Below are 23055 nucleotides of genomic sequence, written 5' to 3'. Positions count from 1 at the left end.
CCCCCTTCAAGGGAGGTGGGGCTGGGTCCCTCCGAGCTGCTCCCCTCCTTCCTGCCCCACTCCCACATCTCAGAGAGGCCTGGGCAGCCAGCCCACGGGTCTGCCTCTCACCGCACCCCGCCACTCTCTCCCTCTCTCTCTCCTGGAGTCTCTCTCCCACCCAGCACCAGACACTCTTCTTGCAGGCCCGGTGGTGGTTTGGATGCGAAGCCCTGGATCTTTTCTCTTCAAGAGGCGGGTGCGGGGAGGGAGGAGGAAGTATTGGGAGCTTGGTGCTAGGGGAGGGGGGTCCTTGCTGGCAAAGGCCCCAGGCAGACCCTTCCTCATCTTTTCCCACTTCCCCAGGGTAACCTCTAACCACGTTTTCCTCCTCCATGCCCTTCTGACCAGGTCAGGCTCTGAGACCTCCCACCGCCCCTCTCATACACACTGCTGGCAGGTGGCCCCCCCTGGCTTGGGGAGAGGGGAGTCCTGGGCACAGAGGAAACAGGTGGAGGCCAGGTGTGCTTGAGAGAAGGTGCAGGCCAACACCTCAGGCATGGGCACAGGGAGATGGTGGAGCCCAAGGGCCCAAGCCAGGATCCTTCTGTTTCCAGCCCACCTCTGTGCCCTGGGCTTCCCTCCCCCTCCTAAAACAGGGCATGCTCCTGGCTGCTTTGTGCCCGGGGAACCTTGGGCTGCCCCCCAAGCCAGTGCCAGGTCCCAGCCCTCCCTGTCCCCCTTGGGGCCAGCTGCTTTGGTGACAGGCCAAGCAGAAGCAGAGAATTCACTGCAAACCCTCACCCTGGCCTGTCCGTGGGTTCTGCTAGCAGGGAGGCCCCAGCTATCCTGGATGGAGGGGCCTCTGGCCGTCATCACTACTCTGGGAGGAGGAGGGGAGCCTGACCACTGACCGTGAGAGTCCAGACCTCCACTGGGTCAGTAGGGGAGGCTAGGAGCAGGTGGTGCTGGGATGTGATGGGGCAAGGGTGGGCAGGCCAGCGGGGGCCAATGAGATGCAGTTGAGGTTTTCCTCCTTTTCAGGGAATGGGGGGGTGGGGCGGGGGCCCCCCACCTTTCTGACATCAGCGCTGCCTTGGTCCCTCCTCCCGAGCCGGGGATGGTCGCAGGTAAATCGGGGTCGGGGCAGGGGAGGTGGGGGGCCTGGCTGGGGCGGGCTGGGTCTTTATCCTAGCACCTGGTTCCCTCCCTTGCCCCCTCTGAGCTGGACCTGGGACTGCCCCTCGAGGGACCCTCAGTCCGGCCTGGGCCTTGGAGTGAATTCTCTGCTCACCCCCTCTCTCCTCTGCCAGCACTAACCCTTTCTTCCCAGGTGGTCTCCAGTGTGCCTCCCTTGGAGCCAGGACCTCTGCTGAGGCCCCCCCACCTTGTCTCTCTTCCCTCCACGCAGCTCTCCTTCCCCCTCCCCAGTTCTCCCAGGGAGTCCCCTCCGTCCCCATGTCATCCTCCCATCCCTGTGCTCCAGTGTCAGTGTCTGCTGCTGAACAAACCCCATGAGAGACCCTGCCGGCTGGGGGCAGGGCACCTTGGGGAGGGGCTGAACTTTTTCAAAAACCTTTCCTGATTGTATGGGTACTGCATGGGGAGGGGGGCACAGCCTGCATCAGGAATCTTGGGTGCTTCCTCCACCCTGGAATGGGGGGGGCAAGACTGACATCTACCTGACACCCATAGTGGGTACAGAAACATTACTACCTTGCAATTTTTGCAGGAGGAAGAAAGTGGAGTAAAAAAAAAAAAAATCTGTGTCCTGGTGTGGTTGGTGAAGGATGGGACCCTCGACTCTAGCTCTTCTATAGGGGGCGGAGACGATGGCGAAGGGACAGGGCACTGAGTCCCTGGAACCTCAAAGCCACCAGCCAGTGGCTGCAGTGAGATATTTCTGCCCAGCTTAAGGCACACGAGAACATCTCTGGGAGGGCTCTTGCCAAACCCCTTATCCCCAGCCTGTGGGGTCTCTAGCAGCCAGAGAAGGAAAGAGGGATACCACCTCCCCCCACTAACCCTGCTCTTAATGGCCTCCAGGGTTGACATCTCCAGGGAGAGGGGCAGCTGGGCAGGGCGGGGGTCCCAGCCCGGAAACCCCCTTCCCATCACCAGCCCTACCAAGCAACCGTGACTGCAGCAGCAGGAGGGGACAGCCTGGCTCCCCCAGCCCGGCCATGTGACCAACTTGCCTCTTTCTCCCCTCTTCCCCGCCCCCTCCTGTCTCCTCCCCACCCACCCCGGCCCACCCAGTCTTCGTGTGCCCAGGGACCCTGCAGAAGGTGCTGGAGCCCACTTCGACACACGAGTCAGAGCACCAGTCTGGCGCGTGGTGCAAGGACCCGCTGCAGGCAGGCGACCGCATCTATGTTATGCCTTGGATCCCCTACCGCACGGACACGCTGACAGAGTACGCCTCGTGGGAGGATTACGTGGCTGCGCGCCACACCACCACCTACCGCCTGCCCAACCGTGTGGACGGCACCGGCTTCGTGGTCTACGATGGTGCTGTCTTCTACAACAAGGAGCGCACGCGCAATATTGTCAAGTACGATCTACGCACACGCATCAAGAGCGGGGAGACTGTCATCAACACGGCCAACTACCATGACACCTCGCCCTACCGCTGGGGAGGCAAGACAGACATCGACTTGGCTGTGGATGAGAACGGACTGTGGGTCATCTACGCCACTGAGGGCAACAACGGGCGGCTTGTGGTGAGCCAGCTCAACCCCTATACTCTGCGCTTCGAGGGCACGTGGGAGACAGGCTACGATAAGCGCTCGGCGTCAAACGCCTTCATGGTGTGCGGCGTCCTCTATGTGCTGCGCTCTGTCTACGTGGATGACGACAGTGAGGCAGCCGGCAACCGTGTGGATTATGCCTTCAACACCAATGCTAACCGCGAGGAGCCGGTCAGCCTGGCCTTTCCCAACCCCTACCAGTTCGTCTCCTCCGTGGACTACAACCCGCGTGACAATCAGCTCTATGTCTGGAACAACTACTTCGTCGTGCGCTATAGCCTGGAGTTTGGGCCGCCTGACCCAAGCGCTGGTGAGGACAACTTGTGTTCCCTGGTCCCAGGATAGGGCGTGAATGCTGGGAGCTCTTAGGGATCTAGAGGTGGTGGGTTTGGAGGAGCTCTGCAGGTTGGAGAGATTCACACAGCATGTGCTGTTCTAAGCACTTAGCAGCTGATAACCAACTCGTCTAATCCATATAGTCTATGACAGGGATTAACTTCCCCCAGTTTACATACGAGGAAACTGAGGCACTGGGTGAGTGAGGAATAGCTTACTTGAGGGTTTGGACCCAGGACCCTGGATCTAATCACGGAGCTGTACTGCCTTTCCCAGGGGCTTGTGCACTTTTAGCCTTGGAACTTTTATCAATCAAAATCTTGGGTGGAAGTCCAAATATCCGGTAAAATAGAGCTGCTGATGTTGACAAGGGCCCCTCTGCAATCTCTTTTGTCCCCTTAGCCACCCTGAGCCAGCTCTGAGCAGCTCCAGGGCTCCAGGGAGCCTGATCTAATCCAGCCTCGTTTGCATAACAGGGAACTGAGGAAAGAGACAAGGCCAATTACAGAGACCAGAGTGAGAGTGGATGAAAGATGGTGGTGTTCACCTCCTCCCTGTCCTGCCCTCTCTAGTCGCTGTCTTGGACCTTAGGGTGCACACGAGTGAATTTTTACCACCTTTTGATGATTTAGATGGTCCCATGGGTTTGAGGGACCTCTATGGGCAGAGAGACTACAGAGGGGATCTGCTCCCAGACCCAGTAGGGACCAAAGACACCTTTCACTTGGGTAGTAGCAAGTAAGATGCTAGGATGCCAGCAACCCAGTGCCCAGGCACACTGTGGTGGGGCCCCAAGCATGGGAGTGACTCTTATCTTGTGTCCCCTCTCCATTCCAGGTCCAGCCACTTCACCGCCCCTTAGCACAACCACCACAGTCCGGCCCACGCCCCTCACCAGCACGGCCTCACCTGCAGCTACCACCCCGCTCCGCCGGGCACCTCTCACCACGCACCCAGTGGGTGCCATCAACCAGCTGGGACCTGACCTGCCTCCAGCCACAGCCCCGGTCCCCAGCACCAGGCGACCCCCAGCCCCCAATCTGCATGTGTCCCCAGAGCTCTTCTGTGAACCTCGAGAAGTACGGCGGGTCCAGTGGCCAGCCACCCAGCAGGGCATGCTGGTAGAGAGGCCCTGCCCCAAGGGGACTCGAGGTGAGTACAGAGGCCTTGGTCACCTCCACTGTGGCTGGCTTGGGGGGCAGCGACTGCTGGTCTGGCCAGGGAAGGGACAGGGGACATGCCTACCACTCATCTTAGCATAGATACACTTACCTGTCCATCATCCCCTGCCAGAGCATGGGCTTTACGCAGCAAGGGGTCACACCTGATATCTGCAGCTATGTCCCCAGAGCCCAGCAGAGCTCCCAGGGCACAATAGCAGCTCAGTTAGTCCCCATCCACCCCGTCCCGTCCTTTCCTGCAGTGCTGATCACCTGCCACATGCAAAGCGCCAGGCAGACCTTGCAGGGAGCCCACAGAGGTGACTTGGGTGGGTTCCGGCCTCGGGCTGAGATGGAACAGCCCTGGGAGCAGTGGTGGCAGGAGACAGCAGCTGAAGTGCCAGAGGGGTGAGGCCAGGACCACATGCTTCAGGGTCTTGAGGGGAGGGTCAGAAGAGGCTTCATGGAGAGGGGGTTTCCAAGATGGGCTTTGCTAGAAGGTTCTAATTTTGGTAGTTAAAGATGGAAGGGGAGCCAAGAGGGAGAGCTTAGGGAAGTTGGGGGTAGCTTATGTCACCTCAGAGTGACACCTCTCTTGACTATCTGGCCCACTTCATGTCTGGTCTTCCATGTTCCCCTCACCTTTTTCCTCTCCCACTTGTCCCCCCCTCTGTCATCTCCTTTCCTCCTGCTTTGGCCCCTCCTCTCTTTCCTTGTGGTCCCTTCCTCTGTTCCTGTCTGTCTGTCCCTGCAGGAATTGCCTCCTTCCAGTGTCTACCAGCTCTGGGGCTCTGGAATCCCCGGGGCCCTGACCTCAGCAACTGCACCTCCCCCTGGGTCAACCAGGTGGCCCAGAAGGTACCAGCAGCAGCCGCCCCTCCCAGACAGGCACCTGTGCTCACACACTGGGCCCTGGGTGGCTGGGTGCAGGGTGCAGCGGGGGCAGTGGAGCAGTGGGAGACAGAGGAAGACAACTGGGCAGCAGGTCTGAGAGAAAGGACTGTGGGTTCCCCTCCCTGGCCTGCAGAGTGAGGGAGAGGGCAGATAGGGAGAAGGGGCAGCAGAGAGCACTGAGACGGGCCTAGCAGACGAGGCATGTGCAAAGGGACCATGGGAAAGCAAGATGGTCTCTGACACCGCGGGGTCCCCTACTCCTGCCTCATGCAGATCAAGAGTGGGGAGAATGCAGCCAACATTGCCAGCGAGCTGGCCCGCCACACCCGGGGCTCCATCTATGCGGGGGACGTGTCCTCCTCCGTGAAGCTAATGGAGCAGTTGCTAGACATCCTGGATGCCCAGCTGCAGGCCCTGCGACCCATCGAGCGCGAGTCAGCTGGCAAGAACTACAATAAGGTGGGGCCTGACAGTGGGGCCAGCAGTGGGCACCGCCCCAGGGGCTCAGGAAGATTCTGGCCTGGTACCTCCGAGCTAGGCTGCCACCAGGAGGGACAGACTCCAGGCCTGCTGGTCTCCCTCCTGGGCTGCTCTGGATGGTCCTGAGGGTCGGGGATCCCTTAGGCATAACTCTTGCTAATGGCCCAGCCCCAGATTGGTGGCAGATGCAGAACAGTGAGAGTGTTGGGGTGAGGGAAGTAGGGCTGGAGGCTGAGCCTCACAGCGCCTCCATCTCTTTCCCTAGATGCACAAGCGGGAGAGAACCTGCAAGGACTACATCAAGGTGAGGCCCAGGGGGCTCCTGCTGGCCGAGGGGGGTGGGACAGGCTCCACTTGGCACTGGAGGAAAACGGTTGAGAGGAGGGGATGCAGAGCTCAGCTCGATGAACTAGAGGAAGTGGGGGCACTCACAGTGCACCCCCCCAAACCTGTGCAGGCTGTGGTGGAGACAGTGGACAACCTGCTGCGGCCTGAGGCTCTTGAGTCCTGGAAGGACATGAATGCCACGGAGCAGGTGCACACGGCCACCATGCTCCTGGACGTCCTGGAGGAGGGCGCCTTCCTGCTGGCCGACAATGTCAGGGAGCCGGCCCGCTTCCTAGCTGCCAAGCAAAATGTGGGTGAGTGCTGCGGTCTCACTGTAGCAAGTTCAGGTGCAAACCTTGAACTGTGGGGTCGGCCCGTTCCAGAGACCATGCGGGAGGCCCTGACACCCTGCCCTTGACTTTGGGCCTCCAGACTGGGGACAGACCCCAACCCCATATGCCCTGCCATCATCCTCTGTCCCCACAGTCCTGGAAGTCACGGTCCTGAACACGGAGGGCCAAGTGCAGGAGCTAGTGTTCCCCCAGGAGTACCCGAGCGAGAACTCCATCCAGCTGTCGGCCAACACCATCAAGCAGAACAGCCGCAACGGTCAGTGCCTGGCCCCACACTGGCTGTGCCACCCCACTTATGGAGAACAGTGGCTCAGCTTTTATGGGGTTGAAGAGTCCGAGAAAAGATTGGGACCTATAGCAACACACAGAGAAGTCCTCTGCTCAAGCTAGTGGGGACCCAAAGCCCCACAGAGCCCAGTATACTTTGCAGTCTGCAGGGCTCACTCCTGTGCAGCAGCATTTGACAGTTCAGGGAGGATTGTCCCATTTAGGACTAAGGCTCAGTGAGGTTAGGGATTCACTCGAAGTTACACCGCAAGTGAGAGGTGCCCAGGGACCTAGCCCATGTGTCCTGGCCTACTGCCCTGCCGTTCGGCACTGTCTACAGCTGAGCAGTGGTCCCAGGGAAGAGCTCCCTGAGCCCCACTTGCCTGGGCTGCAGCCTAGTGAAGCCAGGTCCCAGTGGCTGGAGGTGCGCTGACCAGGGCTGACGGCACACCCTATTGCACCTGTCCTTTCCAGGGGTGGTCAAAGTTGTCTTTATCCTCTACAACAATCTGGGCCTTTTCCTGTCCACTGAAAATGCCACAGTGAAGCTGGCTGGTGAAGCGGGCACCGGTGGCCCGGGAGGTGCCTCCCTGGTGGTGAACTCACAGGTCATCGCAGCCTCCATCAATAAGGAGTCAAGCCGAGTCTTCCTAATGGACCCTGTCATCTTCACTGTGGCCCACCTAGAGGTGAGCTGAGATGTATGTACCCCACCCCCATGGAGGTCTCAGCATCCTCGGTGTTCCCAGGCTGCATATCCCCCCCAGTGCATATTCATACACCCCAAGAGCAAGTTCCAACCCCTCCCTGGGCCACCAGCCCCCAATCTCCACCTCAGCAGCTTTGGCCATTTGTCCCCAGATATCTCAGACTGCCGCCTGAAGCCCCAGGCACTTTTCCAGGTTTGTTGCTATCCCCATAGCTAGGTGTGAGGGCTGGAAGGGGACTCCCCAGATCTGACTCCCCGCCTGCCACCACATAACAGGCGAAAAACCACTTCAATGCTAACTGCTCCTTCTGGAACTACTCGGAGCGTTCCATGCTGGGCTACTGGTCGACCCAGGGTTGCCGCCTAGTGGAATCCAACAAGACCCACACAACGTGTGCCTGCAGCCACCTCACCAACTTTGCTGTGCTCATGGCTCACCGCGAGATCGTAAGCTGGCCAGCACTCTGCTGCGCTGCTCTGGGCGGGCCTGCTGCCCTGGCTTTGCATGGCATCATAGAGTACAGCATGGGCAGTGCCAGGGAAGGCCATCTTTGTGGGCATGGGGGGCCACTAGTCTTGCCCAGGGCATGAGGCCACATGTCTGGTTCTCTCTGGTCACGGTCCCACCTTCTCCCAAGGCACTCTGGAGAAGCAAGTTGGTGTCACCTTTGTCATCTCTCCACACACCCTCCAGAGCATGAGGAAGTGAGCGTGCTGCCTACAGAGGGGTGGGGGCCAGCAAGTTGGCTGGGGGCAGAAAGCTAGGGGTTGGGGGGACTGCACCAGCAGTGTTTGTGGCCCAAGGCCTTGCCCACAGCTGGCACCTAGCTGAGCCCAGGGTGAGCCTGGCCATGTGCAACGCCAAGGGCGCTGAGTGCTCCGCTGCTGTTCCCCAGTACCAGGGCCGCATCAACGAACTGCTGCTGTCAGTCATCACCTGGGTGGGCATTGTGATCTCCCTGGTCTGCCTGGCCATCTGCATCTCTACATTCTGCTTCCTGCGGGGCCTGCAGACTGACCGCAACACCATCCACAAGAACTTGTGCATCAACCTCTTCCTGGCCGAGCTGCTCTTCCTGGTTGGCATAGACAAGACCCAGTATGAGGTGGGCCAGGCATGGGGCAGGAGTCAGGGGAGGGAGGAGACGCAAGCAGGCCCAGCAGGCCCTCACCTGTGGCACCCCTGTCCCCCAGATTGCCTGCCCCATCTTTGCCGGCCTGCTACACTACTTCTTCCTGGCTGCCTTCTCGTGGCTGTGCCTGGAGGGCGTGCACCTCTACCTGCTGTTGGTGGAGGTGTTCGAGAGCGAGTATTCCCGCACCAAGTACTACTACCTGGGCGGCTACTGCTTCCCGGCGCTGGTGGTGGGCATCGCAGCTGCCATCGACTACCGCAGCTATGGCACTGAGAAGGCGTGAGTGCCCCCCCTCCTGTCTCACCTCCTGCCTGGTTTCCTGCTCAGCAGCAGGACCATCAGGACACTGTGCTCCTGGGGTTGGAGGGAAGCCACACCCCTGGCCCCACCTCTCTACCCCAGCCCTGCTTCCTTTACAGCTGCTGGCTCCGAGTAGACAATTATTTCATCTGGAGCTTTATCGGGCCCGTCTCCTTTGTTATCGTGGTAAGTTGGAACGTGGTACTCCTGGTACTGTGTCTCTATCCTTTACCCTGGCTAGCCTTGGCGCTGAGCCCCAGTCTCCCTGAGCCCTTGAAAACCATGGGAACTGAGCAGCCACCTAAGAAGATGGGAGCACAGTGGGTCTGTAGAGCTCCAGCACTAAGGTCTGTCCATCCAGGAGCTGTGATTTGAGCCCCTGCTCTGAGTCAGGCTGTGGGCCCCATCCTCCCAGCAGCGGGAGCCACGTTAACAGACAGTTATACCAGTCGGCAGGCACCTGTGGACAGGTACACCAGCAGAGGAGGCCCTGAAGAAGGGGGTCCAGCCTGAGACTTGGCCAGGAGCTCACAGGCAGGCGGAGCAACCCCAGCCCAGCCCCTCCCCTTCTCCCACCCCCAGGTGAACCTGGTGTTCCTCATGGTGACCCTGCACAAGATGATCCGGAGCTCGTCTGTGCTCAAGCCTGACTCCAGTCGCCTTGACAACATTAAGTGAGCACCCCCTCCCCGCCCCGCCAAACCCCAGGCTTCCTAAAATGTGCTATAACCTCTGGTGTCACGCAATATGATTTAAGGACAGAGATGGTGTTTTACTGTGCTTGTTTTATATATATCTGCTTAAAGAGTATTAGAAAACATGGCATTAGCACATCCAACCTCTGGTTTGGGGGACATGACTGCTTAGGGTGAAGCTGAGTTCAAAAAGTGAGCCCATTTCAGGGCAACTTAAAGAGAAATAGACAGCAATAGATAGTTTAAGGGTCTGGAAATACGGCCAAAAGGATGAAGGACGCAGGGAAATGACTGACCATTTATAAACTCCAACTGCCGACCTCTGCCTGCCTCTCAGGCCCAGGCTGGGTAGAAGTGTCACTGGACAAGCCATTCCCCTGAGGCCTACTCACCCAGAGAGGCCAATGGGGTTGGCATCTCCACTGGTGAGTACTTTTGACATCCCTGTCCCCTCTCCCCACCCCCAGATCCTGGGCCCTGGGGGCCATTGCACTGCTCTTCCTGCTGGGCCTCACCTGGGCTTTTGGCCTCCTGTTCATCAACAAGGAGTCAGTGGTCATGGCCTATCTCTTCACCACCTTCAACGCCTTCCAGGGGGTCTTCATCTTTGTCTTTCACTGCGCCTTACAGAAGAAGGTGAGTTCGGGGAGGGGGCCCAGGCGCCTGTCTTCTGTGGTGGCCTGTGTCTGCTGCGAGGGGAGGATAGGCTCAGGTCAGGGAGAATGTAGCCAGAGGTGAAGAGTTCTGGAAAACAGCAAGGTACAACAGACTGGAGGAGTGAGAAAGCCGGTGGATTTGGGGAGCTAGGAGAGCACAGGGCAGGGACATGGTGACAGGAGATGAGACGGTGTAGAGGGAGATGACTCTGGGCACCATCCAGACGTACGTTTCCTACTTTAATAATTATGGGACGAACTGTTGAGTTTTGTGGTGATAGAAAGTTTCCTTTTTAAATAAAGTGTGTTAAAATCTAAGTTAAAATAAATGAAGGAGATAACAGAAGCAGAGGAATGTGGCGAGGTCATACAGGGCATACAAGACTCAAGCCATGGAAACTGAGCCAAGGCATCTGTATACTTAGTCTGTATACCTGAAGGCAGTGGGGGTCCCATCAGACTGTTGTTGGTCTGGGGGGACAGCAAGGTGGGGAAGGCTAAGGCGAGGAATAAAGGAGGCAGCGATCAGAGTCCTGCTGCAAGGTTAACTGTATCCCTGCCCCACTCAAAACCGTCTGGTGGCCCCCACTGGACACACAGGGACAGTGACATCCTTACATGTCCCCCATGACACACAGTCAAAACCAGTGTCCTTGCACAGCCCCCTCCTCACATACAGTGACAGTTCCTTCCTTACAGGAGCCTCCTGCCCCACACAGTGCAACCAGAAGGGTGCAACCACCCTTCCCTTCCCCCTCCTCCAGCCATACTCTCCTCTGTTCTCTCAGTCACCTAGATGTGAACCCTCCTCAGGGCTTATCCCCTGCCCCTCCCCAGAGCTAAGGCAACAAGCCCTTAGCTCTCTCAGGTCTTTGCCAAAATGTGTACTTCTCAGTGAAGCCTCCACTGAACTACTTGAAATCGCAAACCACCACCCCCACCCTCAGCCAGCACTGCCTAACCCCCTTCTCAGCCATAGGTCTGTTACCGTCAGATATCTTACATCACGTACTGATGTTTGCATCTGTTATGTCTGTCTACTAAGATAGCAGCTCTGAGAGGTAGGGCTTTGTGTCTGATTTGTTCTGTACCATGCCTGGTACATAGAGGATGCTCATTAAAGAGCTGTTGAGTCGATGAATGGGAGAAACTGTTCGTGGAGGTGGAGAAACGAGGATGGGCTTAAGTGAGGGGAGAAAGTCTATTTACCTGGCTGGCTGCTGGGATACAGAAGACAGTGAGGTTTCTGATGCCTGCTGGTAGCTTGGTCTCTGGACTCCTGAGGTAGGGGCCCTTGCTGCCAGCTGCCTGTCCTCACCCCTCAGGTGCACAAGGAGTACAGCAAGTGCCTGCGACACTCCTACTGCTGCATCCGCTCCCCGCCTGGGGGCGCTCACGGCTCACTCAAGACCTCAGCCATGCGGAGCAACACCCGCTACTACACAGGGACCCAGGTATTTGGGCTGGGGCCAGGCACTAGGCAGGGCTCTCTGGGGCTGAGTGTTGGGCCTGAGAGGTGGAGCAGCACTTGGCTCAGGTCCCTGGTGGTGCTCATTAGGCAAGTGATCTCAGAAAGATGCTGGAGGGTGGGCAACTTGAGGGACCCCTCATGTCTGGGCTATGTCCCCAGAGCCGAATCCGGAGGATGTGGAATGACACCGTGAGGAAACAGACAGAATCCTCCTTCATGGCAGGTGACATCAACAGTACCCCCACCCTGAACCGAGGTGAGACAGTGTCCCTTGCCCCTGGCTCATCCCTCGAGATTCTAGGCCTGTGTCTCCAGCCTCCTGTGATCTCTGACCTCTGGTACAGGTACTATGGGGAACCACCTGCTGACCAACCCTGTGCTGCAGCCCCGTGGGGGCACCAGCCCCTATAACACCCTCATTGCCGAGTCAGTGGGCTTCAATCCCTCCTCGCCCCCCGTCTTCAACTCCCCAGGTGAGAGTACTCTGGTGGTGGGAGAGGGTGACAGCCCAGGTCAGGGATTGTGGGGTCTGCATCCTGAGGGGTCTTCACATGGGGTGTCGTTGTGCCTCCTGAACTGGAGCCTGGACTCGGCATTCTAAGCCCACTCACCTTCTCTCTTTTCCCTCCTGGCTGGCACCTTCAGGGAGCTACCGAGAACCCAGTAAGTGTGACTTTCCTGGTAACATTTCCGAGGCCAGGAGGGGAATGTGTCAGTGGCTTCCTTAGATGGCCTCACTCACTTAGCGAGGTGAACTCAGGGTGCTCCCCACCAGCATATACACGCATTGTCTCTAGCTTGGCAGCTAGCTGCTGTTGCATTTGTGCCTCAGGTGGGCAATGAAGGTGATGAGGGTCAGAGCACAGGAAGTGGACCCAGTCATCCAAGTCTCCTCACACTGCTGAGATTCGGAGCCCCTAGCTAGGAGGGGACCCTGGGGAAACTGGTCTCCACCAACCTGTGATGGTGGGTGTCCCGACTGCCAGTGAGGAAGAGGGAATGGGAGACCCGGGTCCTCAGGGTCAGGGGTGAGCCCAGGCACCCCAGCCCACGCAGCCCGCACCCTTCTTGCTGCCTGGCCCTCCTCCTGAGCAGCCCCTTTCTGCCTGCAGAGCACCCCTTGGGAGGCCGGGAAGCCTGCGGCATGGACACGCTGCCCCTCAACGGCAACTTCAACAACAGTTACTCTTTACGAAGTGGGGATTTCCCTCCAGGGGACGGGGCCCCTGAGCCACCCCGAGGCCGGAACCTGGCAGATGCTGCCGCCTTCGAAAAGATGATCATCTCAGAGCTGGTGCACAACAACCTGCGGGGTGGCAGCAGCGGGGCCAAAGGCCCACCACCGCCCGAGCCCCCTGTGCCACCTGTGCCGGGGGGTGGCAGCGAGGAAGAGGCGGGCGGGCCCGGGGGTGCTGACCGGGCAGAGATCGAACTTCTCTACAAGGCCCTGGAGGAGCCACTGCTGCTGCCCCGGGCCCAGTCGGTGCTGTACCAGAGCGATCTGGATGAGTCGGAGAGCTGCACGGCGGAGGATGGGGCCACCAGCCGGCCCCTCTCCTCCCCTCCGGGCCGGGACTCCCTCTATGCCAGCGGGGCCAACCTGCGGGACTCGCCCTCCTACCCGGACAGCAGCCCCGAGGGACCCAGTGAAGCCCTGCCCCCACCCCCACCCGCGCCCCCCGGCCCCCCTGAAATCTACTACACCTCGCGCCCACCGGCCCTGGTGGCCCGGAATCCCCTACAGGGCTACTACCAGGTGCGGCGGCCCAGCCACGAAGGCTACCTGGCAGCCCCAGGCCTCGAGGGACCAGGGCCCGATGGGGATGGGCAGATGCAGCTGGTCACCAGTCTCTGAGGGATCTCACGGACCAAGGGCTGGTGGCCCAGGCCAGGGAGGGAACCCTGAGCAGGGCTCTGGTGGGAGAGGGAGACTGACCGAGGTAGTGGCTGGTGGGCCACTCTCCAGGCTCCCCTCAGCCACAGGCCCTTCAGGCCCCTGGAGGCTCTGCCATAGGGACCTGAGGTGCAGGGTTCACAGACAGGGTTTCCCACCAGCCACGTGCACCAGCTCGATTTGGAACTGCAGTGAGGAGGAGCCAAGAGGTCCCGAGGGGAGTGAGGAAGGAGAAATTGGAAGGGTACATCCCACTCTTGACTTCCCCCTCCCCCCTACACCTACTGCTGGAGGGAAATGAGGGCCTTGGCGTCCAGGGGCCAAAGACCCTGCTGGATGGAACCTGTCAGCTACTCCTCTTTCTGCAGCCAGAAATGCTGGGCTGCACCAGGAGTAGAAGGACAGATGGACAGGTTCCTCCTGCACTACAGTTCCCTGCTCCCTGGAGACTGGGGCCGTTGGCCCAGGAGAAAGCCCCAGGGCGAGAGGAATGGTGCATTTGTGGCTGGTGGTTTAAAGGTGGAATTTTCTCTGAAGCTCCTTTCCTCTGCTCTTCATCCCTGCCTCCCCAGCAAGCCTGCCCCCTCAGCCCTCCTCAAGTGCACCCAATGACCCCCTCCCTTGGGGTGACTCCTGATGAAGCACAACTCCCCACAGGGCCCCCAGCCCACAGGGGTGGCCATATCTGGGCAGTTCCCAGTCCTGTGGGCTCGGCTATCTGGGGAGCAGATTTTGGGTCTGGATCTCCCTGGGGAGTGGGTCCTGGGCTTGGATCTTTCCCTAGGGGGTTCTCTTCCCCTTCCATTCTCTTCCTCCTCCCCTATTGCTGTAAATATTTCAACAAAATAGAAAAGAAAAAAAAAAGACAAAAAAACAAAGAGAAAGAAAATCTCATCACTTGAAGCCACCAGGAGCCTGTGGCCTGGCCAGCCCGGGCTTTCTCCGGAGCAGAGCAGCGCCGCCGGGCCCTGGCAGCCAGGACTTCTCTGTGTATGTGTGCATCCCCCGCCGGGGTGGGCGGGCTGCCAGAGCAGCTTTTTACAATCCAGAGACAGAAAAAAATCTAGAAGCAACAGAGAAACAAAGAACCCGTTTCCTTCCCGGCACCTGTTTCTGTCGCCTCCTTCCCTGCTCTGCCTGCCCCTGGCATCAGTCAGCCCTCCTGGAGCGTGTACCTCACTGCCTGCCCCAGGACCAGGGGCCTGTCTTCCCCCTCCCCTCCCCAGTGGCCCAGGGGAGGCACCCCTCACACCCAAAGATGCTTTTGCCAAGATGGCTGCGCTGTCCCTTTGAGTTCCTGCCTCTTGTATATTGCTTCTGGAACTCTGGGCTGGGGATGAGGGGCTGATTTCCTGCCTAGAGAGGCTGATGGGGGAAGGAAAATGAGGGCAGCAGGGTTTGATAGTGGTGGATATGAGTGAAGAGGGTCGGCTGGGAGTGGTGAGGTGGACTTCTCTTGGCGGGGGAGGTTGAGGGGGGAAGGTGCAGGGCACAAGGTGAGCGAGATCACCTTCCCTCCCCTACACCCTCCCTCAGGGGAGGCAAAGCCAGGTACCAGGGCCTAGAGTAGGACACCCATGTTATGGAGGCTCAGCCCCGAACATGTAGACCCCAGGAGCTCCAGGCTTGGGATGTCTCCTGAGTACCTCTCACAGCCCCCTCCTGTTCAGCCTGTCACCCTGGCCTTCCCAGCCCCTCCCCCCACACACACTCTGGGGGTAGCTTAGTCCCATTGCCACACTAGCCCAGCCCCATCATTGCCATTTCCCCAGGGTTGGCCCTCCACCTCTCCTCTGACCCCTCCTTGTCTCTTGCCCCTCCCTCTTTTCTCACAAGTGCCATGAGTTTTCAAACATCTTCGGGTCTCTGCTGCCATGAACTTCTTTGGGTTAAAGGGGAGGAGCTCTAGGGAGGAACTGGGGGAAAGAGACAGGTGGCTGGAGGGACCCTTTTTGCTGCTAGAAAGCCCCTCCCTTCTGGGGAGCTGAGGCTGGCTTGTCCCTGTCAAGGGAGAAGGGGTCAGACCAAAGATGGTGGTTTGTCCTGCATAGGGGACAGGTGTGCAGAGAAGGCAGGGTTGCGTTCAGTCTCTGGCATTTTCTGGTAGGAAGGCTTAACCCCTTTCATCAGAAGCTCATGGATGAGTCTGGACAGAGAGGAGAAGGATGGGGATGGTCTTGCCCAGATGGCTCTGTGAGGAGGGCAGGAGCCAGATCTGTGGCCTGCCTTGGCTTCAGGAGGCCAGGAGCTCCACTGTGGGAGGGGTGGATAGAGGTCTATGAAAAGCTGGTAGGAGACCAGGGTAGATGGAGGTGGTCGTCCAGCCCAGGCATCAGCCCAGCTGGACCTGGAGGCTGCCTCTGACACCAGCAAGGGGACTGGAAGAGTGGGCAGGGTGGGAGAGTTCCCAGGGGGACTGGAGGCATGCAAGGAGTCCCTCATCCTCTCCCCTGCAGAGCCCTCCGTTTATCTCTCCAGACACTGACAATCAAGCGGGGAGAGAGATCGTGCAGTAGGTTCTTTGGTTCCCATTCCAGCCAGAATCACCAAGGTGGATTCCCAGGCCTCAAAGCTGTGTGGCAGGGCCCCCTGGTGGGGCTGGACACCACTGCAGTCCAGCGCAAAGCCAACCCCAGGAGCCCAGATGTCCTCCCCACCCACCCAACCAGACCTGGTGCCTTGATGCCCCCACCCCAGATGGGACGGTATAGAGAAGGAAGGGTCTTGGTTTCCTCTCCTACTCCCTTCCTTGGGCTCCTGAATTCATTTGCTTTTAAATATTGTTAATTTTCTGTTTTGTTTTTCTTTTGGTTTCCCTTGCTTCCCTTTTCTCTGTGTCTCCACCTCTTTCCCTGTGTCTTCCTCACTGTGTTCCTCTTCTCTCACCTTCAATTTCTCTGTCCATTCAGGCCTCCTCTCCCCCCCACACACACACACACCCAGTCCCCTCCTTGGTCTCCTTTTCGATATGCCAAACCAATTTTGGGTCGAGTGCATTTAACGAGAACAAAACAAAAGGCTCATAACAACAAGAACGTTTCAGAAAAAAAAAAAAAGTTAAAAAAAATTGTTGAGTCAAAAAAAGTCAATAAAGAAATTAAGATTTCTTGGAATGACAAGAGTGGCATGACTTACTGGGGGGCGAGAACTGAGTGAGTGGATCTGCATGGGCAATCCCAACGAGACTGACACAGGAGCCTGCACAGCAACGTTCAGAACCCAGGCAGAGGCCTGGAGAGTCAGAATCATTAACATTTACAGAGAACTTGGTAGGTTCCTGGGCCTGGCTGAGCAATTCGGGTGCAGTTTTTCTTTGAATCCTCATAAACACTCTAGGAAAAAGGTTATTAGAGCTCCATTTTAAAGATGGGGAAACTGAGGCTTACAGTACCTGAAAGCTTCCAGGCAACTGTGCCATGTCTCAGAGAAGCCCTTTCCAGCCTGGACATGGGTCCACAGGCTGCATTAGAGCAAGCACAGGAATTTGTACGCTATGCCTAATTGCAACTGCTTTTCCTAGACTCCAACGTGCTGCTGGAATGGTGCTTTTTCAAAAGTGACAACACAATGGAATTGCATTATGTGTATTTCACATTCTCAAATAGAACTGCCAGTGCTCAGAGAGAAAAATGACTACTCAAACAGTGACAGCATCTCTCTCCATGTCCCTCTGCCCTCAACACCTAATCCAGGACGCCACACTCCAAATTCTCCCATCGCCCCAGCCACTCCTTCCCAGTCCTGTGGCTGGTTCCTTCTCATCTCAACCTCTTAATGTTGGCGAGGCGAGGGCCTCAGCCTTGGACCTATTCCCTACCTACCTTGTGAGCTCTTGTCCCATCTTAAGGTTTTAAATGCTATCTATACGCTGATAACTCCTGAACATAGAGCTCCAGTCTAAACTTCTACCTTGAGCTCCAGATTTACATTCATCCAACATCCCGCTCCACATCTACCCCTGGGTGTCTGGTAGGGTTCTCGAACTTAACCTGTCTCAAGTCCAGTTCCTGACCACCATTCCCCAGCTACTCCCACAGGCTTCCCGACCTCGATTAATGGCAAGTCCATCCCAAGACTTAAGCTAAAACCCCTGGAGCTTCTCTTGAACTCATCTTGTTTCATACTCCACATTTATTCCAACAATAAATGCAATGGCAATCTAACTTTAAAATATCCAGAATTAACTAGTTTGCACTACCTTGGTTCAAGCCACCCCTGTCTCTCACCAGGGCTGCTGCAATAGTTCCCTAACTAGCTCCCTTGTCCCTCTTCAGGAGTTTCTCAACATAGAAACCAGAGTGATCTTGGCAAGCATATTTTTTCCCTCCTCTGCTCAAAACTCTCCAATGACTTCCTCTCTCACCCTGACAAAAGGCCAAGGTCAGCACAATGGCCAACAAGGCTCTAACGCATCAGATCTCATCCCCACAGCTCCCTCCTTCCCTCCATGACAGCCACACTAGGATCCTTTTCCAAAAACATGCAGGCACCCTCCTGCCTGCCTCAGGGCCTTTGCACTGGCTGTTCCAGTAGGACTTATGCAAATCAGAGCTTCCCAGCAGAGTTTCCCAGGTTACTCCATTTAAGCTACTATTGGCCACTCTGGAACTTTCCCTGGTCTTGCTTTGTCTCCCATAGTACTCCCATCTCACAAAAATATTTTTTTGCTGGTCTATTGTCTGCCTCCCCCACTAGAAGGTAATATAGAAAGTGTTTTTTTCACTGCTGTTCCCCACTGTCTGGCACACAGTAGGTGATCAATAAATATTTGTTAAAGGACAGAAAGCTGAATTGAGCATAAGACCCAGAGTGAGCTTGAGATGAGAGCTAAGAACGAAGGGAGCTGTGAATATGCTGCTCCTTTGGCTGGTCTCCATTCCCATGTGTCTCTCACTGTGTGATGCTAAGTTTTTAATTCAGCATGGCCCTGAAACCTAACTTCAATATTTTAGCTAATGCCCAACCCAAGAAAAGGCAATCTGTTCCTATGCTGGAAGAAGAAATTATTCTACTGGACTTACTGAGAGATGCCCTGTGAGCCAGTTCAGGGGCTTTAAAGATAGTTAAATTTAACTATATATGATTTTGACTTCATAGTCTGATTTTGAAATCTAATCCTGGCCTAAGATGAGATTTCACAACACAGCCCATTCTTCAGCCTCTTTGCCCTTTACTCTCCCCAGCCCTGCACACATCCTTCCCTACTACACACATGGTAGAAATCCACTGGGCCTGACAACCAATGACCCTCAGTTGGTGGTTAGTGGCACCATTTGCAGATACCCAGAAATAACATTTATGTTGAGATTTATCATTTCAAAGCTCTTTCCTTACATTTCACCTCATTTAATTACCACAAGGTATGTGATTATTCCTACTTATCAGATGAGGAAACAGGTTACAGTGATTACATGACTTACTCAAATAAGACTACTAAACAGTTCACAGTGCCTACACCCTGTAGATGCTTTACATATGCTGTCCAATTTAATCCTTTCAACGACCCAGTGAGGCAGGTGTGACTTAGCCCCACTTACAGCTGCAGAAACTGAAGCCCAGAAAGATTAGAGAACATCCCCACATGGTTAAGAATGTTCCATGTTTACTCGGCTAATAAGAGAGAGCTGGACCAGGCCTCCATCTTGGTCTTCCGTTTCCAGGGCTGCTTCTAGGGCTGTCTGCGTACAGCTGCAGTTGCCCACTCCCCATCACTGCCTGCCAACCCCACTCGGCACATGATAAAGGAGGCTGACAATCTGGCTCCTGACATTAGAGGAGATGCCCACTAACCATGCTAGTCCCTTCATAGCTAGTATTATAAGAACTGTCCAGAGTGGACCCATGGGAGTCAAGCCAGAGGGAAATCTTAATGCAGAGCAACAGAAGAGTCTCTTCAGATACCCAAAGAACTAAAAGCACTGGGGCCCTCTGTCCTTGAGAAAACATCCTCTCTCCCCCGAATTCTTGGGAAGGCCTGGGGGAGCTGGGCTGAGGCTAGTCCTCCATCCCCACAACATTGCAGGCTTAGTCTGCTCCTCTCTTACCCTTTCATACATCACAGTCATGGAAAACAGCAGTGATAACAGGCACCTCCAGGCTTTTCCTTCCCCATTTATATCACATCTCACTTCAACGGGACTCTCCTTGAGTAAAACCCATGCAACTGCTACTCTTTTCTATCTGTCCTGTCCCACTGTCTTCCACCACCCTCTCCCTCCATCCAAGTGATCCCATCTTCTCACAACTAAAGCTCTCACTTTAGCCCAACCAGTCATCTCCTGGGAATCGATCCTAAGTAATTTCACATGTGCATGAAGACTTGGCAACAAGAAGGTTCGCTGTAATAAGGCTTTTAGAATAGGAATAGTCTAAAATTTCAGCATAAAAAATAGTTACATAAATTATGCACATCCATAGAAACAGAATACCATGCAACCATTAAAAACGATGATGTAGAACACTAAATGATGTGGAAATATATTCAAAATAACACTAAGTGCAAAAAGCTAGATATAAAAGACTGCCCCAATTTAAAAAATGACCTACATATGCAAAAAATGTACATACATATATAAAATTGTGTATGTGTGTGCAGAGTATATGCACAATATAAAGCTATACACCAAAATATTAACAGTTCATCAGTAGTGGGTAATTTTTACTTTCTTGCAACAGTTTATTTATTTTTTTGCCCCCCCCCTTTTTTGCATTAAACATATTATTTTGTAATAGGGAAAATTATGTGTGTGTCCTACTTTCTGTAGAAAAAGGCCAAGAATAATCAATATAACTGGAAGAAGAAAGAACAGGTGGGGAACTAGCCTTACCGAGATTGGCTATAGTGTGGTAATATTTAAGATGATATGGTGTTGGCACAGGAAGAGAGAAACGAGTCAATGAAAACACCTGTCACTAGATGGAAACTTGCTCTACACATAGGTTACAAGCCACTAGGGAAAGAATACATTGGCCCAGAAGATCTCAAATTTTGTGGTGTTGAGATCCCTTTACCCTCTTAAAAATTACCAAGGATGAGGGATAATTAGGCAGAGCAGAGAGTATTTCAAGGCAGTGAAAATACTCTGTATGAGACTATAATGATGGATACATGTTATATACATTTGTCCAAACACATAGAATGTACAAGAGTGGACCCTAATGTAAACTATGGACCCCCTGCTCTGATAACAAAGTGTCGATGTAGGTTCATCAATTGTAACAAATGCACCACCCTGGTGGGCATGTTAATGGTGGGAGAGGCTATGAATGTGGAGGGAGCAGGGGATATATGGGAAATCTCTGTACCTTACTCTCAATTTTGCTCTGAACCTAAAACTGCTCTAAAAAAATTAAGTATTTTAAAAAAATTAATGAGGACCCCAAAGAACTGTTGTTTATAGGGAATGGGATCAATAAATAAATATATTTATTTATTTATATTGACTAATTTGGAAATTAAAATTGACAAAAAATTTTAAATATTTAACTAAATTAGTTAATAAGTCCATTAACTGTTAAACATAAACAACCTATGTTATGAAAAAATAACTATACTTTTAAAAAAATAAAGCCGTGAAAAGAATGGCATTGTTTTACATTTTTGTAAAGCTCCTTCCTACTGGCTTAATGGAAAGACAGCTGGATTCTCACATAGACTTCTGCAATCAATCTGTTGCAATATGCTGTTTTGGTTGAAGTATATGAAGAAAATCCAGCCTCACACAGATACACAGTTAGAAAAGGAAAAAGAGTGTTATAGCCTTTTCAGTTAATGGGAATACTCTATGTTACTATACCAAACCTCAACAAGTGGTGGTGGGTGTATTAAAGTTAGTTACAATGTGGAATATGAAATTGTATCAATGAACTTTTCTTACTCGGTTACATTGAAACCCATTAGTCTTATCTTACAATTTTAATTGATCTTTTCCCTATGCATGATTTTATAACATCATGCATTGGTCTTTGGGAAAATACTGACCTACTAAGTTTTTACATTTCACTATACAATATTTCTAAAGTCATATTTATTAATATCACCACTGATTTCATCAAAAAAGCCTTTAAATATTAGAAAATAGCCAGATTCATGATGGTGAATAAAAGTTTGCCAAACGTCTAAGTTTTGCTTGAAAGCTCAGATTTTATCATTGGCAACAACCGTCAGTTGTTCTCACAGTGACTGGTGCACTCCACTCATTTCTGAGAAAATATCTTATGAATACCGTAATCTGAGTAACCAGTCTGTCTTTCTTTCAAGTATAAATGGTGTTACATGAAAGAAAGGCACCAGTTTCACCTCAACTCAAACAATTGTACAAGTGTATTACCTCAACTACCATCATTCTTCAGCATGCAACAGAAGTGCTCTATGCAAACTTCCCACTTCACCACACAGAATATTAGAAAGACCTGATGCAGGGCTAAGCTTTAACACATAATTGTATTATGTGTTATACTTTTCACTGTTTCTTCAAGGACATTCTTAAGTGAAAGCATTTTGTTTTAACATTGAGTGTGTGGCAACAAAGAATACAATAACAACTACTGCTACGGTTTGGTGACACTATATTGATTCCTGCTAAGGTGCCAGCAGTTTTACCCACCATTGCTTTTATACCAATAGTGCACATGACAACACAGCACAAATTAAAAAGGCAAATAACTCCTTAAAATTATTATGAAAATAGTTTGTCTCCTGGATCCACCTAAAGGGTCTTGGGGATCCCCAGGAGATCACATTTTGAGGACCACGCAACTATTCAACAAATGGGTCTGGGACAACTGGTTATCCATGTGGAAAAAATTAAATCACAGTCCTACCTCACATCATAAACAAAACTAAAGTCCAGGTGGGTTTGTTTTTTTTTTTAAAGATGAATATGAAAAGTAAAACTTCCAGAAGAAAACACAGTAGGGTATCTTATTGACCTCAGAGTAAGATTTCTTAAGTAAGGCACAAAACCAACAAAATGTACATAGACTGCTAATTCTAATTACATTAAAATAATAAATTTTGAACATCAAAATTCACCATAAAAATGAAAAGGCAAACCTCACATGTGAGAAGAACTCCTAAACTCAGTAAGATGAAAAAAACTCAGCAGGAAAATGGGCAAAGATATGAAAAGACAATTCACAGAAGGTAAATGGTCAATAAACATATGAAAATAGCTCAACACTAGTAATCAGAGTAATGTAAACTGAAACCACTAATTCACACCCATCTGAAGGACAAAAAATGTAAGTCTGACAATACAAAGTGTTGATAAGGACACTGAGCAATAGCAACACTGCTGGTGGGAGTGAAAATTGTGATGATCATTTTGAAGAGCAAACTGTCAATAAAGGTGAATACTCCCATAAGCCAGCAATGCAACTCCTAGGTTTGTATCCTAGAGAAACTCCTGCATACATGCACAAGGAGACATACACAAAAATGCACTGTTTCTAATAGTAGAAAGCTGAAAACAACCTAAATATCAACCAAGAGGTGAATGGGTACGTAAACACTGTCCAACAAAACTTTCTATGATCGGGCCGGCCAAGTGTCTCAGTTAGTTAGGAGCGCTAGCTCTGAACAACAAGGTCACCGGTTTGATTCCTACATGGGCTAGTGAGCTGTGCCCGAGCTAAGCTGCCACTGAG

The 23055-nt window shown here is 53.5% G+C and overlaps 1 protein-coding gene across 5 annotated transcripts in view; it reads left to right on the top strand.

Moving 5' to 3' along the window:
• Positions 1-16526, top strand: part of ADGRL1 (adhesion G protein-coupled receptor L1) — a 58317-nt gene extending 41791 nt beyond the window's left edge. For 2 of the 5 annotated variants that reach the window (XM_019664180.1, XM_019664182.1), the window contains 19 exons: positions 2239-3039; positions 3903-4217; positions 4980-5083; positions 5393-5578; positions 5865-5903; positions 6057-6240; positions 6413-6535; positions 7021-7235; positions 7532-7702; positions 8152-8361; positions 8450-8670; positions 8811-8877; positions 9274-9365; positions 9854-10022; positions 11368-11496; positions 11673-11769; positions 11858-11986; positions 12159-12176; positions 12626-14281. In XM_019664180.1, the coding sequence (XP_019519725.1) occupies positions 2239-3039; positions 3903-4217; positions 4980-5083; positions 5393-5578; positions 5865-5903; positions 6057-6240; positions 6413-6535; positions 7021-7235; positions 7532-7702; positions 8152-8361; positions 8450-8670; positions 8811-8877; positions 9274-9365; positions 9854-10022; positions 11368-11496; positions 11673-11769; positions 11858-11986; positions 12159-12176; positions 12626-13368 (4013 nt within the window). In that variant the 3' untranslated portion in view covers positions 13369-14281. Of the gene's footprint in view, positions 1-15; positions 1110-2238; positions 3040-3902; positions 4218-4979; positions 5084-5392; positions 5579-5864; positions 5904-6056; positions 6241-6412; positions 6536-7020; positions 7236-7531; positions 7703-8151; positions 8362-8449; positions 8671-8810; positions 8878-9273; positions 9366-9853; positions 10023-11367; positions 11497-11672; positions 11770-11857; positions 11987-12158; positions 12177-12625 lie in introns of all 5 variants that reach the window. The other 3 variants (XM_019664183.1, XM_019664179.1, XM_019664181.1) reach the window with 3 other exon arrangements.
• The last annotated feature ends 6529 nt before the right edge of the window (positions 16527-23055 follow it).

This window comes from Hipposideros armiger, unplaced genomic scaffold (assembly GCF_001890085.2).
Source record: "Hipposideros armiger isolate ML-2016 unplaced genomic scaffold, ASM189008v1 scaffold_417, whole genome shotgun sequence".
Lineage (NCBI taxonomy): Eukaryota > Metazoa > Chordata > Mammalia > Chiroptera > Hipposideridae > Hipposideros > Hipposideros armiger.
Note: the sequence above shows the minus strand (reverse complement) of the source record. Positions and strands in the feature narration are given on the sequence as shown.